General features: G+C 41.1%; 1 protein-coding gene across 1 annotated transcript in view; it reads right to left on the bottom strand.

The window, feature by feature from the left end:
• The window catches only part of stk32a (serine/threonine kinase 32A), a 59,069-nt gene that overhangs the window by 38,104 nt on the left and 8,833 nt on the right, over window positions 1-12,132 (bottom strand). The window contains exon 4 of the mRNA XM_029627075.2: window positions 1,858-2,031. Coding sequence (XP_029482935.1) covers window positions 1,858-2,031 — 174 coding nt within the window. The remainder of the gene's footprint in view (window positions 1-1,857; window positions 2,032-12,132) is intronic.

Below are 12,132 nucleotides of genomic sequence, written 5' to 3'. Positions count from 1 at the left end.
ATACAGAATTAGAATGGTAAGGAAATGAATTCAGTGAAATTCTAAATGATGTGTAGTCTACAATTGATTATCAGGAAAACGACAAAAATGTATGATCAAGGAAAACAAAAACCTGTATGTGAATATTCTAAGTTATTATATTTCATTAATCACTTACGTGTTGTGTTGTTCAATATGGGGACATTACTACATTTCACTTACATTAGGTTAAGTTGACTGGGTTAAGTTTAAATCATTACACATGCATTTCCCAATCATAATTTAGGTAACCCAGGATAATAACTTCTGATTTAGTATAAGAAAACAACAAACTAGTTAACTCCTCGAGTACACAAAGGTTAGCAGAGGGAGGACGGTAGACCCCTATGACAGTTATGGATACATTTTTCCCCAAACAAAGGTTGAAAGATAGCTCAAAGTTTTTGAGAAGGGAAATGGATTTCGTTAAAGAGACAGCGAAAGGATTTTTAATAAGAATGGCCACCACCTCTACCCTGTCTATCGGTTCTGAACACATTATAACCCTAAATATTAATAACAGAGTCCCAGAATGTACAGATTTGTCTGCATAGCCCATATCTCGATGTAATCCAGTTTAGGAAGTAAGCTCCTAATGTTCAGATGGATCAATCCAAGTCCTTTATGGATTTTAAAATCACATGGAGTCTCCAACTCAAACAAACTACGTTCAATAGGCAGTTGCAGGCTCTTTCTGATGGCTGATATTGATATAGTTGATATGGCTATAAGGTCGCATAGAACTCCCCCATTTGGTCTACTCTATTAGTAATAGAGGAACGACTGCAACCAATGTCAATATTAGGAACTCCCAGAGTAACCAATGATGGAATGTTATTAACTGACTTGCATGGGCTTTGGTTGCTATCGTTCATCAACTCAAGTCCTCTATGTGATTTGAAACCGAGTGGGTATTACATTGTACATTTAAACTAATAACACTGGGTGAGCAGACCACAGTGGGCTTCTCTTTTGAGCTAAAAATAGCAGATCTAAGAGTGGAGTACAATTGAATGAGTACAATATTACAACTGACCCCTGGCAGTATAGACAACAGTACGACAGTAATGCTCAGAAAGGATGGGAGGTATTACCTGAGCGGTGCTTGGACTGTCTTGGACTGTACAAATCTTAACGCAGCCTTGAAATGTGTCGAGAGGGTCCAGGATCCTAGATGGCTTGGGTGGAGTCCATCATCTCTTTAGAGCATCTTTGTTTACAAAAAGTGTCCGAATAGTCAATACCAGTTATGAGTGGCAGCTGTCTTTAAACCAGATATGAAGTGCTATGAGTCTGCTGAACTTTTCGCAGCTGCGACCCAGCGATGGCACGGGGCCAGAGCCTTTCAGGGTGTTGATGAGCTCAATAAAATCCTGTTTCATTAGCTCTGATTGACCCTTTTTGATATAATCTGATTCCACATGCGCTACGACAGCAGGTACCTGTAGCAGCAGGCTACACAGAAAATCTAACAGCTGGATAGGGGAAATGTCTCGTGTTGAGCAAAAGGGAATGTAACATTGTGGATAAAGTTTGGAATAACACATTTTCATGTGTACAACATCTGAAGACCTGCATCACTATACTGAGAGCGTTGCCGTTTCTAAAAGATCGTATATGTGTGTTTTTGGAGCCTTTGTTCATGTTTTTTTGGGGCCCTCATACTACACAATGAGGATGAGGAAGTGATTTGCTCTTTGGACTGTTTCTTTAAAACGTGAAATCTCCTAAAAAATTGTCTGGACCCTTCTATAACATGCCATTTACATAGAGGTTTGGTTGTAAAAAAATAACTTCTCTGTGGATGTGGATGATGATGAAGGTGTCTCTCCCACTCACCTGTGGATGATGCGTTTGCTGCGGAGGTAGCCCAGCGCCAGGGCGTTCTCACAGACGTACAGCTTGACAGTGCTCTCTGAGAAGTGAACGTTCTGCTGGAGGTGGTAGCGCAGGTCTCCTCCAAGCAACAGATCCACTACCATGAACATGTCCTCCTCATCTTGGAACGAGTACCTACAAGAGAGGAGGACGAGGAGGAGGAGGAGAGGGAGGAGGAGGAGAAGGGGGGGGTGAAAGAAGAGGTGGAGGAGGCGGAAGAGGAAGATGTGGAGGAGGAGGAGAATGAAGAGGTGAAAGAGGAGGTGGAGGAGGAATATGTGGAGGACGGGCTTGTGGAGATGGGGGAGGAGGAGGGTGTGAAAGAAGAGGAGGCAGAAGAGGAAGATGTGGAGGAGGATGAAGAGATGAAAGAGGAGGTGGAGGAGGAAGATGTGGAGGACGGTTGTGGAGATGGAGAAAGAAGATGAGGAGGAGGGGAAGGGAGAAGAAGAGGAGGAAGAGAAAAAAGGAAGAAGAAGAAGAAGAATATCAGCCTATGACGTCCCATATTTCTTACATTTCTTACATATCCTAACAGCTTACAAGGTTTGATATTATGATATTGTATTGGGAGTCAGAAACCAAATTGCTGTAATGTGACTCTTATGCAATTTGCCTCGGGGCGACAGGTAGCCTAGTGGTTAGAGCGTTGGACTTATAACTGAAAGGTTGAAAGATTGAATCCCCGAGCTGACAAGGTACAAATCTGTCGTTCTGCCCCTGAACAAGGCAGTTAACCCACTGTTCCTGGGCTGTCATTGAAAATAATAATTTGTTCTCAACTGACTTGCCTAGTTAAATAAAGGTTTAAAAAAATATAAATAAATAACACAAAATAGAAGAACCCAACACACCAACATCTATTCAAAGCAATTACTTTGGTTTGCCAATATCCAACATGTGAACAAGTTCTATTCAAATTTAGTGTGAGGCATGTAATGAAAGTGGAGGGTTAAATTATCAAGGCTAAAAGACAGCGCTGCAATCTTCACGACTACATGATGCAAAAGCCAGCAGAATATCCCCTCATGACACGTACGGTGCCAGTGAGCTCTCACAATGACTAAGCCAAGCCAGAGATGTCGCTAGTTATTCTAAGCCCAAACTAATTCCCAGAAAAGGCTATTCTATTCATTAGTGGCTAGTGATGGAAACACCACTCAAACACACTGATAGAACTGTTCCATCGAAAGAAGAAGCTTTATGTCAGGTGTGGTATGACAGAGCACATCCATCTATCAAGGGCTCCATCCATCTAGCAATCATGCAGCGGAGTGCCACAGCAGGCCTGCCACATCAGACCTTGCCTGTTCCACTACTCCCCATTGATTTCACATGACGGAATTCCCACTGTGATCTTAAGGTGAACGCACCAATTTGTAAGTCGCTCTGGATAAGAGCGTCTGCTAAATGACTTAAATGTAAATGTAAATGTAATCTGTACTTTCTCCTTTTGAATGGCTGGATGATGAGTCTATGGCACTGTAAAATAATTTGTGGGGAAAGTATTTCGCTCAAGACCTTCCTTGCTTGACTAGCCTACAGTGAATCTCCAAGATAATCAACACAGATCAAAGGCAACTTTACACTTTCATTCTGAACATTCTGTTAGGTTCCACAGAAGTTTCTTATCTACTTGTTCGAAGTTCAGTGTAGTCATTTACGTCAGCGATCCATCCATACACTATCTTGTCACCTGTCAATGGAAGTGAACGGTTTATTAGTACTTCCATGTCTTGACTTCCTCCGTGAATAATACCAATCATTGGCTGGCATCCAACTAAGGATGGTGGTGGGAATGCTGCAGTAGGAGGACATCATGTCAATGACTTCAGGGCCAGAGAGTGTAGGATGGTGGTGGGCTTGCTGCAGTAGGAGGACATCATGTCAATGACTTCAGGGCCAGAGAGTGAAGGATGGAGGGGGGCTTGCTGCAGTAGGAGGACATCATGTCAATGACTTCAGGGCCAGAGAGTGAAGGATGGAGGGGGGCTTGCTGCAGTAGGAGGACATCATGTCAATGACTTCAGGGCCAGAGAGTGTAGGATGGAGGGGGGCTTGCTGCAGTAGGAGGACATCATGTCAATGACTTCAGGGCCAGAGAGTGTAGGATGGAGGGGAGCTTGCTAACCCTAAGTGTAGGATGGAGGGGAGCTTGCTAACCCTAAGTGTAGGATGGAGGGGGGCTTGCTAACCCTAAGTGTAGGATGGAGGGGGGCTTGCTGCAGTAGGAGGACATCATGTCAACGACTTCAGGGCCAGAGAGTGTAGGATGGAGGGGAGCTTGCTAACCCTAAGTGTAGGATGGAGGGGAGCTTGCCAACCCTAAGTGTAGGATGGAGGGGAGCTTGCCAACCCTAAGTGTAGGATGGAGGGGAGCTTGCCAACCCTAAGTGTAGGATGGAGGGGAGCTTGCCAACCCTAAGTGTAGGATGGAGGGGAGCTTGCCAACCCTAAGTGTAGGATGGAGGGGAGCTTGCCAACCCTAAGTGTAGGATGGAGGGGAGCTTGCCAACCCTAAGTGTAGGATGGAGGGGAGCTTGCCAACCCTAAGTGTAGGATGGAGGGGAGCTTGCCAACCCTAAGTGTAGGATGGAGGGGGGCTTGCTTCCTTCAGGGAAAACTCACCACTTTGTCCTCTCAGCAGCTCAGGTAGAATGGCTTGTTGGTCTATGGTCTGTCATAGTCATTGCAGAATAGAGCTTAACTGGTGTTTGGTGAGATCTCACTGTAAGTGTAACACAGTGAAAGCATAACACAGAGAGTGAACACTACCTACTGAATAGATGCCACAGAGCTGCAGAGTGGCTGTCTAACATCATTCCCTCAGGGGACAATGCCTTAAGGTTCACTGCTATAGGGTATTTCTCCTAAAATGTTCACTGCTATAGGGTATTTCTCCTAAAAGGTTCACTGCTATAGGGTATTTCTCCTAAAATGTTCACTGCTATAGGGTATTTCTCCTAAAAGGTTCACTGCTATAGGGTATTTCTCCTAAAATGTTCACTGCTATAGGGTATTTCTCCTAAAAGGTTCACTGCTATAGGGTATTTCTCCTAAAAGGTTCATTGCTGTAGGGTATTTCTCCTCTAAGATGCATAGATTTTAAAAAGGCTCCGTGGTGAGCCTGTGAAGCCTCAGTGTCTCGTGGGGAATGCAGGGTTGTAAATTCGGCAAAGAGTATGAGGGACATCTGCAAAACAGAGCAATGGCTGTCTTTTCTAATAAACATACAGTATTTTTTAGAAACAAGTGGAGAAGAGATGGCGCCGCCCACTAACCAGTGTATGATGCTCCTGAATGGTTGGGAGCGTCCTGTGCCCCATAAATCACACAGACAGACAGAGGATGATAACTTAGGCCCACAGACGATGGTGTCATGATGTCACCAAAGTTCCCCAGTGTTCCGTCACGAGAAGGGCTGAAGGAAATTGTAAACCCAAAGTTAAGGAGGAGAGGAACTCACTCCTGGGAGCCTCTGCAGCTCTGCAGTCTTTAAAGCGGCACTCTGCGATTGCTAAAATGCATGGTATATAGCCATTGATTCTTGAAGAATATAAATTATAAATGCCTCATGAGCTTAGTTCAACCCTAAAAATGTTTTTTTGTTTTGTTTTATTCCTTTGTTTGTAAACAACGTAATTCTAAACAAATCCTGTATAGCCTCAAAACATGATTAAAACTATGATTATGGATAGTCAGTCCTTGCACCATAGCTCTGTCTATAAATTTGAGAGTGGTTACATTTCTCTAGCCCCATTACTCAGCTGTTCACCGAAACAGTGGTGGGGTGTCCGCTGTGTTATTGTATGAACTGTAGATTTCCCCTTTAAAACGTCAAGAAATCAGTTGTGAGATGTTAAAGTACCTCTGAAGAGACAGTCTGACATGTTGGGGAGCTGGGGGATAGTTTGACAGAGCCACCGAGGGAAGTCAAAGCACCTGAGATCAAACACATGTAACTATCACATTAACATCAGATGATGTACTGTATACTCTCACTTGACAGTCTTCTCATGGGTGACTGTGGGTAAGAGTGGATTAGTTTAAAGTGTTGGACAAAAGTCTGAAAAAATAAACAAAGCCCTGTGGCAGAATAATCACATGGATGTCTTTTGTTTTAATGTTTCAAATGAATTGCTGTTGTTTTGGCTTTGTACTCCAGCACTTCGGGATTTGATATTGTACAATGACGTTAAAGTGCAGACTGTCAGAAATTGAACTGTTTAGAAATTACAGCACTTTTTGTACATTGTTCCCTAGTTTTTAGGGGACCAAAAGTACTGGCACAAATGAACTTATATGTGCAGTAGCACTTTCCTGCAGTCAATGAACAAAAGTGCAAAAGTCATGGTTGGAATGTTAATAACATGTCGTCATTTCATCATTAATAAAGATAATACATTTTTTTACGACAAAATTACGGTGTTTCTATGTCAAACTGTTTTGTTATATTTCAGTCTTCTTTAATATACAGTATATAAAGTGTAATATTGGGATGCAAACTCAATTGAATACATTTCAAATCTACTGTATACTGAACAAAAACATAACATGCCACAATTTCAACGATTTAACAGAGTTATAATTCATATAAGGAAATCAGCCCAATTAAAATCAATTAAATCTGCCCTAATCTATGGATTTCACATGACTGGGCAGGGGCGCAGCTATGGGTGGGCCTGGGAGGGCATAGGCACACCCACTTGGGAAACAGGCCGCCCACTGAGGAGCCAGGCCCAGCCAATCAGAATGAGTTTTTGCCACAAAAGGACTTTATTACAGACAGAAACACTCCTCAGTTTGGTCTCAGATGATCCCACAGGTGAAGAAGCCGGATTTGGAGGTCCTGGGCTGGCGTGGTTACACGTGGTCTGTGGATGTGGAGGTCCTGGGCTGGCGTGGTTACACGTGGTCTGCGGTTGTGAGGCCATTTGGACATACTGCCAAATGATCAAAAATTACATTGGAGGCGGCTTATGGTAGAGAAATTAACATTACATTCTTTGGCAACAGCTCTGTGACCAAACTGCACATTTTAGAGAGGCCTTTTATTGTCCCCATCAAAAGGTGCACCTGTGTAATGATCATAATGTTTAATCAGCTTGCCACACCTGTCAGGTGAATGGATTATCTTGGCAAAGGAGAAACTCTCTCTAACAGGGTCGTAAACAAATTTGTGCACAATATTTGAGATAAATAATATATTTGTACATATGGAAAATTAATCAGATATTTTATTTCAGCACATGAAACATGGGACCAACACTTTACATGTTGCATTTATATTGTTGTTCAGTATATATCTGACATGGTACAGGTGTCTTCTTTTTTTAAGCCCATTACCACGTGTGTGAGATACAGTATATACTTTCATTTCATAGTAGATTTGTTAAAGACCACCAAGAATATCGCTGTTCGAGCATAAATTAGCCCAATGCAGTAAAAAGTTAATGCAGTAAAAAGTGAAGTATTTGGTCCCATATGCATAGCATGCAATTATTACATCAAGCTTGTGACTTTACACATTTGTTGGATCCATTTGCTGTTTGTGTTCCAGATTATTTGTGCAAAATAGAAATGAATGGTAAATAATGTATTGTGTCATTTGAGTCATTTTTATTGTAAATAAGAATATAATATGTTTCTAACCACTTCTTCATGAATGTCGATGCCACCACGACTACGAATAATACTGAATAAATCGTGAATAATGATGAGAGGTCAGCGTGTCTTTGGGATATGATATTTGTGCGTCTGTAACCGATTAAGTATGCGAGAAATGGCAGTGGAAACTGGAAAAGCCTCTATGGGCAAATATTGATATAATAACCATCATATTGAAGTAAACTTGGAGTAATACGATTATATGGTGTGTGGTCCTCCCACTATGACTCGGGAAAGCATGGCGTTTATTAGGATACAGATCAAATCAATTATGATGAACTTCACAAGGTGGTGAATGTGCACAGTGATCTTGACGCTCCTTTCCAATAAATAGCGAGGATCCTTTTATGGTGACATGATCATTGATGCTTGAGTGCCATTGAAAAAAATAAAAAATATTCTGCTCTTATCCATAATAATCTCATCATGTAGACTATCCTACCCGCACAGCCTACACGCACTGTATACTCGAGCTGTTGGCTACTTAGCTAGAGCGAACGTGCCAAGACCAGAGTAGGCATATTTTCTATTTAATGCAACAGATTTTGTGACAAAACTTTCGGTAGAGTTGAAAATGCGTTGGGAACACATTGAACTTTAGATTTGTATTCAGTACATGAAAACTTAAGCGAAAAGGTACATTTTGTGTGCATTATGTCGTCACACTGATTTTTATCGCAACAAGTCCATTTGGTGGAAACACCACTGATGGGAACACATGCATATTTTCTTTGTGCAGATTCTAGAATATTTGCATGAAAATCTGTCACCAATTGGATGGAAACCTAGTTTATAATGGAACCAAAGAAGTGATTGCCACAAATTCTGAGGACTAAAACCTTGTCTGGTGAGTTAGATGTGTTTAGAATGGCTTGCCAGTCAGATCTAAGAGAATCTAAGCATCTCAGTAGTGCTGTGCTCTGCAGGGCAGTGCTCTCTATTTCTCTCTACAGAGCTCCTTCTGATGTTGGGAAAATACTCCTGGCTCAGCGGAGTCTGTCGAGGTGAGAGCGTCTGGGAGCTGTCACTAGCACTTTACATAGGGAGAGGGACATGAATTGCCTTGTTTCCTGCAGGAGAAATATCAGTTTATTTTCCTTTACATTGTGGGCACTTATGGGGGAGAAAAGTAATGTTATTTATTTTTCTGTAATGTAGTGGCATGATCCAGCCAGCTTCCCCTCCTAAAGCCAGTCAGAATATTCATGAAGGAACGTGTTGGTTTAGCTGGAGTGGCCTGGAGAAAGGGGAATAGCAGTTTCTACCGGGAATCGATAGTGCACGAAGAGTTCATAGCCTACTGGAGAAAGCTTAATCTAGTAGAAAATCTGATTCTTATGTTTCACTGGTGGTTTATTATTCTTGTTCCCACAGCACACTCTACTAAAGTGGGAAGTTGGTGAAACCTAACCATTATAGAATCTTATGCGGCGGTGGGCAAAATAAGTTTAGAGGGTGTAATACAATACAATGGGTGTTTCTCAATATGCAAACAACCGTGCTCCACACTCATGTTCCGAGTGTAGTCTCTGACAATGTTCTTTTGAGTACGTTCTTATGAGGATGAGAGTGTTGAGAATGCATAAAACATTACATTTCAGAAGTACTCCCCCTACTATATTACCTCACGCTTCACCTCCCATTCACTGAACTTTCTTCCAGCCAGGTCAACGGCAACAATAGACTAAACAAAATTTACACAAAGCAAACGTTTAATTTCATAACTATCAGCTAGATATGTGAATCGTAATAATCTAGCTAACCAGACAGTTTAACTGGCAAAGTGAACTAAAACGAATTGTATGCTAAATAGATGTCAATTCTTCGTGGCTATCTGGCTAGCTAACAGTAATAACTAGTCAGTTAGCCCTATTGACATATTATGGGCTTGCAATCTAGGGTACGTAGGAAAGTAAACATGCCAAAACTAACACAGCATGTATTTATTAATGTATCAAGATAAAATACTTTAGTCAGGCAACATATGAGATGTATAGGCAACATTTCATTCTGAAGTCGGAGTGTATTTTCTCTCGCTTCAGCTCAAATAATGGCAGCCATTGATTTCAAGAACTTTTGCATTGCTCGTAATTGGTTGCGTCATATTTCTTTGCATACTTTCCATTGAAGCTTGCATCGATGCATGCTTCAAAATAATTACAAATGGAGTACGCAATCGAGAAGTGCCCTCCGTGCTCCGTTTCGCATATTTGGATTTGGACGCTGACCCTCCTGTGCTCCAATATGTGTGCTCGGAGCACGGTAGTATGCATTTTGAGAAACACCAAATGTAATAATCTATCATTTATGTTCTTAACCCTGGGCAACATGGGCCTGGGAGGCTCATAGGGATATTGGTATCCACAGTACTCCAATTACATTGTTCAATTCAATGCAATTGCGCTCCCCAAAAATGATGATTTTTTTTTTTTTACAGAAATGCACTGCAATTTAAGCTTTAAACTTTCTCTCTGCCTTATGGCAAAATGGTAGAATTGCAGGATAATAGCTTTAAAGCTGCAACAACAGGAAATCTCTCTGCCCAATGACAACATTTTGAGAATGCAGGAGCTTGACAATGGCAAAAATGTATCTCCGATGCCAAAACAGGCGGGCCTTTAAAATGTTCCAAGACTTGGTTCGTACAGTCCAAATACTGCCGAAGTCATAGTAAAAACGATTTACTAAACCTCGAAGCCGTAAGACTGCTAAAAAGTTGGTTAAATAGCTAACCAAAAAGCTACCCGGACTATCTGAATTGATCCTTTTTTTTTTACTCATCACATACTGTATGCTGCTGCTACTGTTTAGTATCTATCATGTTGCCTCGTCACTTTATTCCTACACCGAACAAAAATATAAATGAAACATGCAACAATTTCAAAGATTTTACTGAGTTACAGTTCATATAAGGAAATGTGTCCATTTAAATTAATTAATTAGGCCCTAATCTATGGATTGCACATGACTCGGGAATACAGGTACTGTATGCATCTGTTGGTCACAGATACTTAAAAAAAAAACTAGAGTCAATTGACGCACCTTTGCAACAATCTATGTAACATACTGAAAAGATCCCATCAAAATCTATCAGTTTAAGCTAGAGATGGGCTGCATCTCAATCTACCACATCCACCTATGGCGGCCTTCAGCAATTCTGTCCCTACTCTCACACCATGCACGCTACAGAACTCAAGTGTCTTTGAATATGTATGAATACTTAGCTGCAATGGTCATCTGCCGTCTTGGCCTCGATAAATTACAATAAGCAATCACCACAGCTTACTGTAGAACTAAGACTATACTGTCCTAATGAGCCACATATGAGGCCGTGCAAACTTATCTAGAGAGCAAGAGAGAGAGAAAGAGTAATTTAGCATCCCCAGCAGGTTGTGAGGGTGGCATAAACTGCCACCTGTTCATTATTTTCAACAAGCCTGGGATTCTGATTAGTTTTCTTGGCATGGAGTCTCCCACCCAGGTCAGTTTGTTCTACCGCACATGCAGTTTGAAAACACCATTCAGGCCAATTTAGAACCAGCATATCTCACAGTAAGCTACTTGAGAGGTGGAACCCGTGCAAAGAAAAGTAATGGACTTTGGACCAAAAGGTTCCAATTGATGTTTTTCCTGAAAAATATTCACACCCCTTGACCTTTTCCATATTTGATTGTGTTACAGCCTGAATTTTAAATACATTAAATTGAAATTGTTTGTCACTGGCCTGAACACAATATCCCATAATGTCTAAGTGGAATTCTGTTTTTCATAATTGTTTTAAACAAATTGTTATGGCAAGCCTAAATAAGTTCAGGAGAATAAATGTGCTTAACAAGTCACATTATAAGTTGCATGGACTCCCTTTGTGTGCAGTAATATTGTTTAACATTCTTTTTTAATAACTACCTCAGCTCTGTACCACAGGCATATAATTATCTGTAAGGTCCCTCAGTTGAGCAGTGAATTTCAAACAGATTTAACCACAAAGACCAGGGAGGTTTTTGAATGCTTCACAAATAAGGTCCCCTACTGGTACAGTAAAAGGGTAAAAAAAAATGAGACCATGAATATCCCTTTGAGCATGATGAATTTCAGGGATTTCAACATGAGGCCAATGGGGACCTTAAAACAGTTACAGAGTTGAATTAATGGCTGTGATAGGAGAAAACTGAGGATGAATCAACAACATTGTAGTTACTCCACAATACTAACCTAATTGATAGAATGAAAAGAACAAAGCCTGTGCAGAATACAAATATTCTAAAACATGCATCCTGTTTGCAACAAGGCACTAAAGTAATACAACAAAAGTTGAGGCAAAAAAAATACATTTTTGTCCTTAATACGGAGCGTTATGTTTGAGGCAAATCCAATACAACACATTAGTGAGTACCACTCTCCATATTTTCAAGCATAGTGGTGGCTGCATCATGTTATGGGTATGCTTGTAATCGTTAAGTACTGGGGAGTTTTTCAGGATAAAAAAGAAACAGAATGGGGCTAAGCACAGGCAAATTCCTCGATAAAAATCTGTTTCAGTCTGCTTTCCACCAGACACTGGGAGATGAC

The sequence above is a fragment of the Oncorhynchus nerka genome, linkage group LG22 (genome assembly GCF_034236695.1).
Source record: "Oncorhynchus nerka isolate Pitt River linkage group LG22, Oner_Uvic_2.0, whole genome shotgun sequence".
Classification (NCBI taxonomy): Eukaryota; Metazoa; Chordata; class Actinopteri; order Salmoniformes; family Salmonidae; genus Oncorhynchus; species Oncorhynchus nerka.
This window is presented reverse-complemented; position numbering and strand designations above follow the sequence as displayed.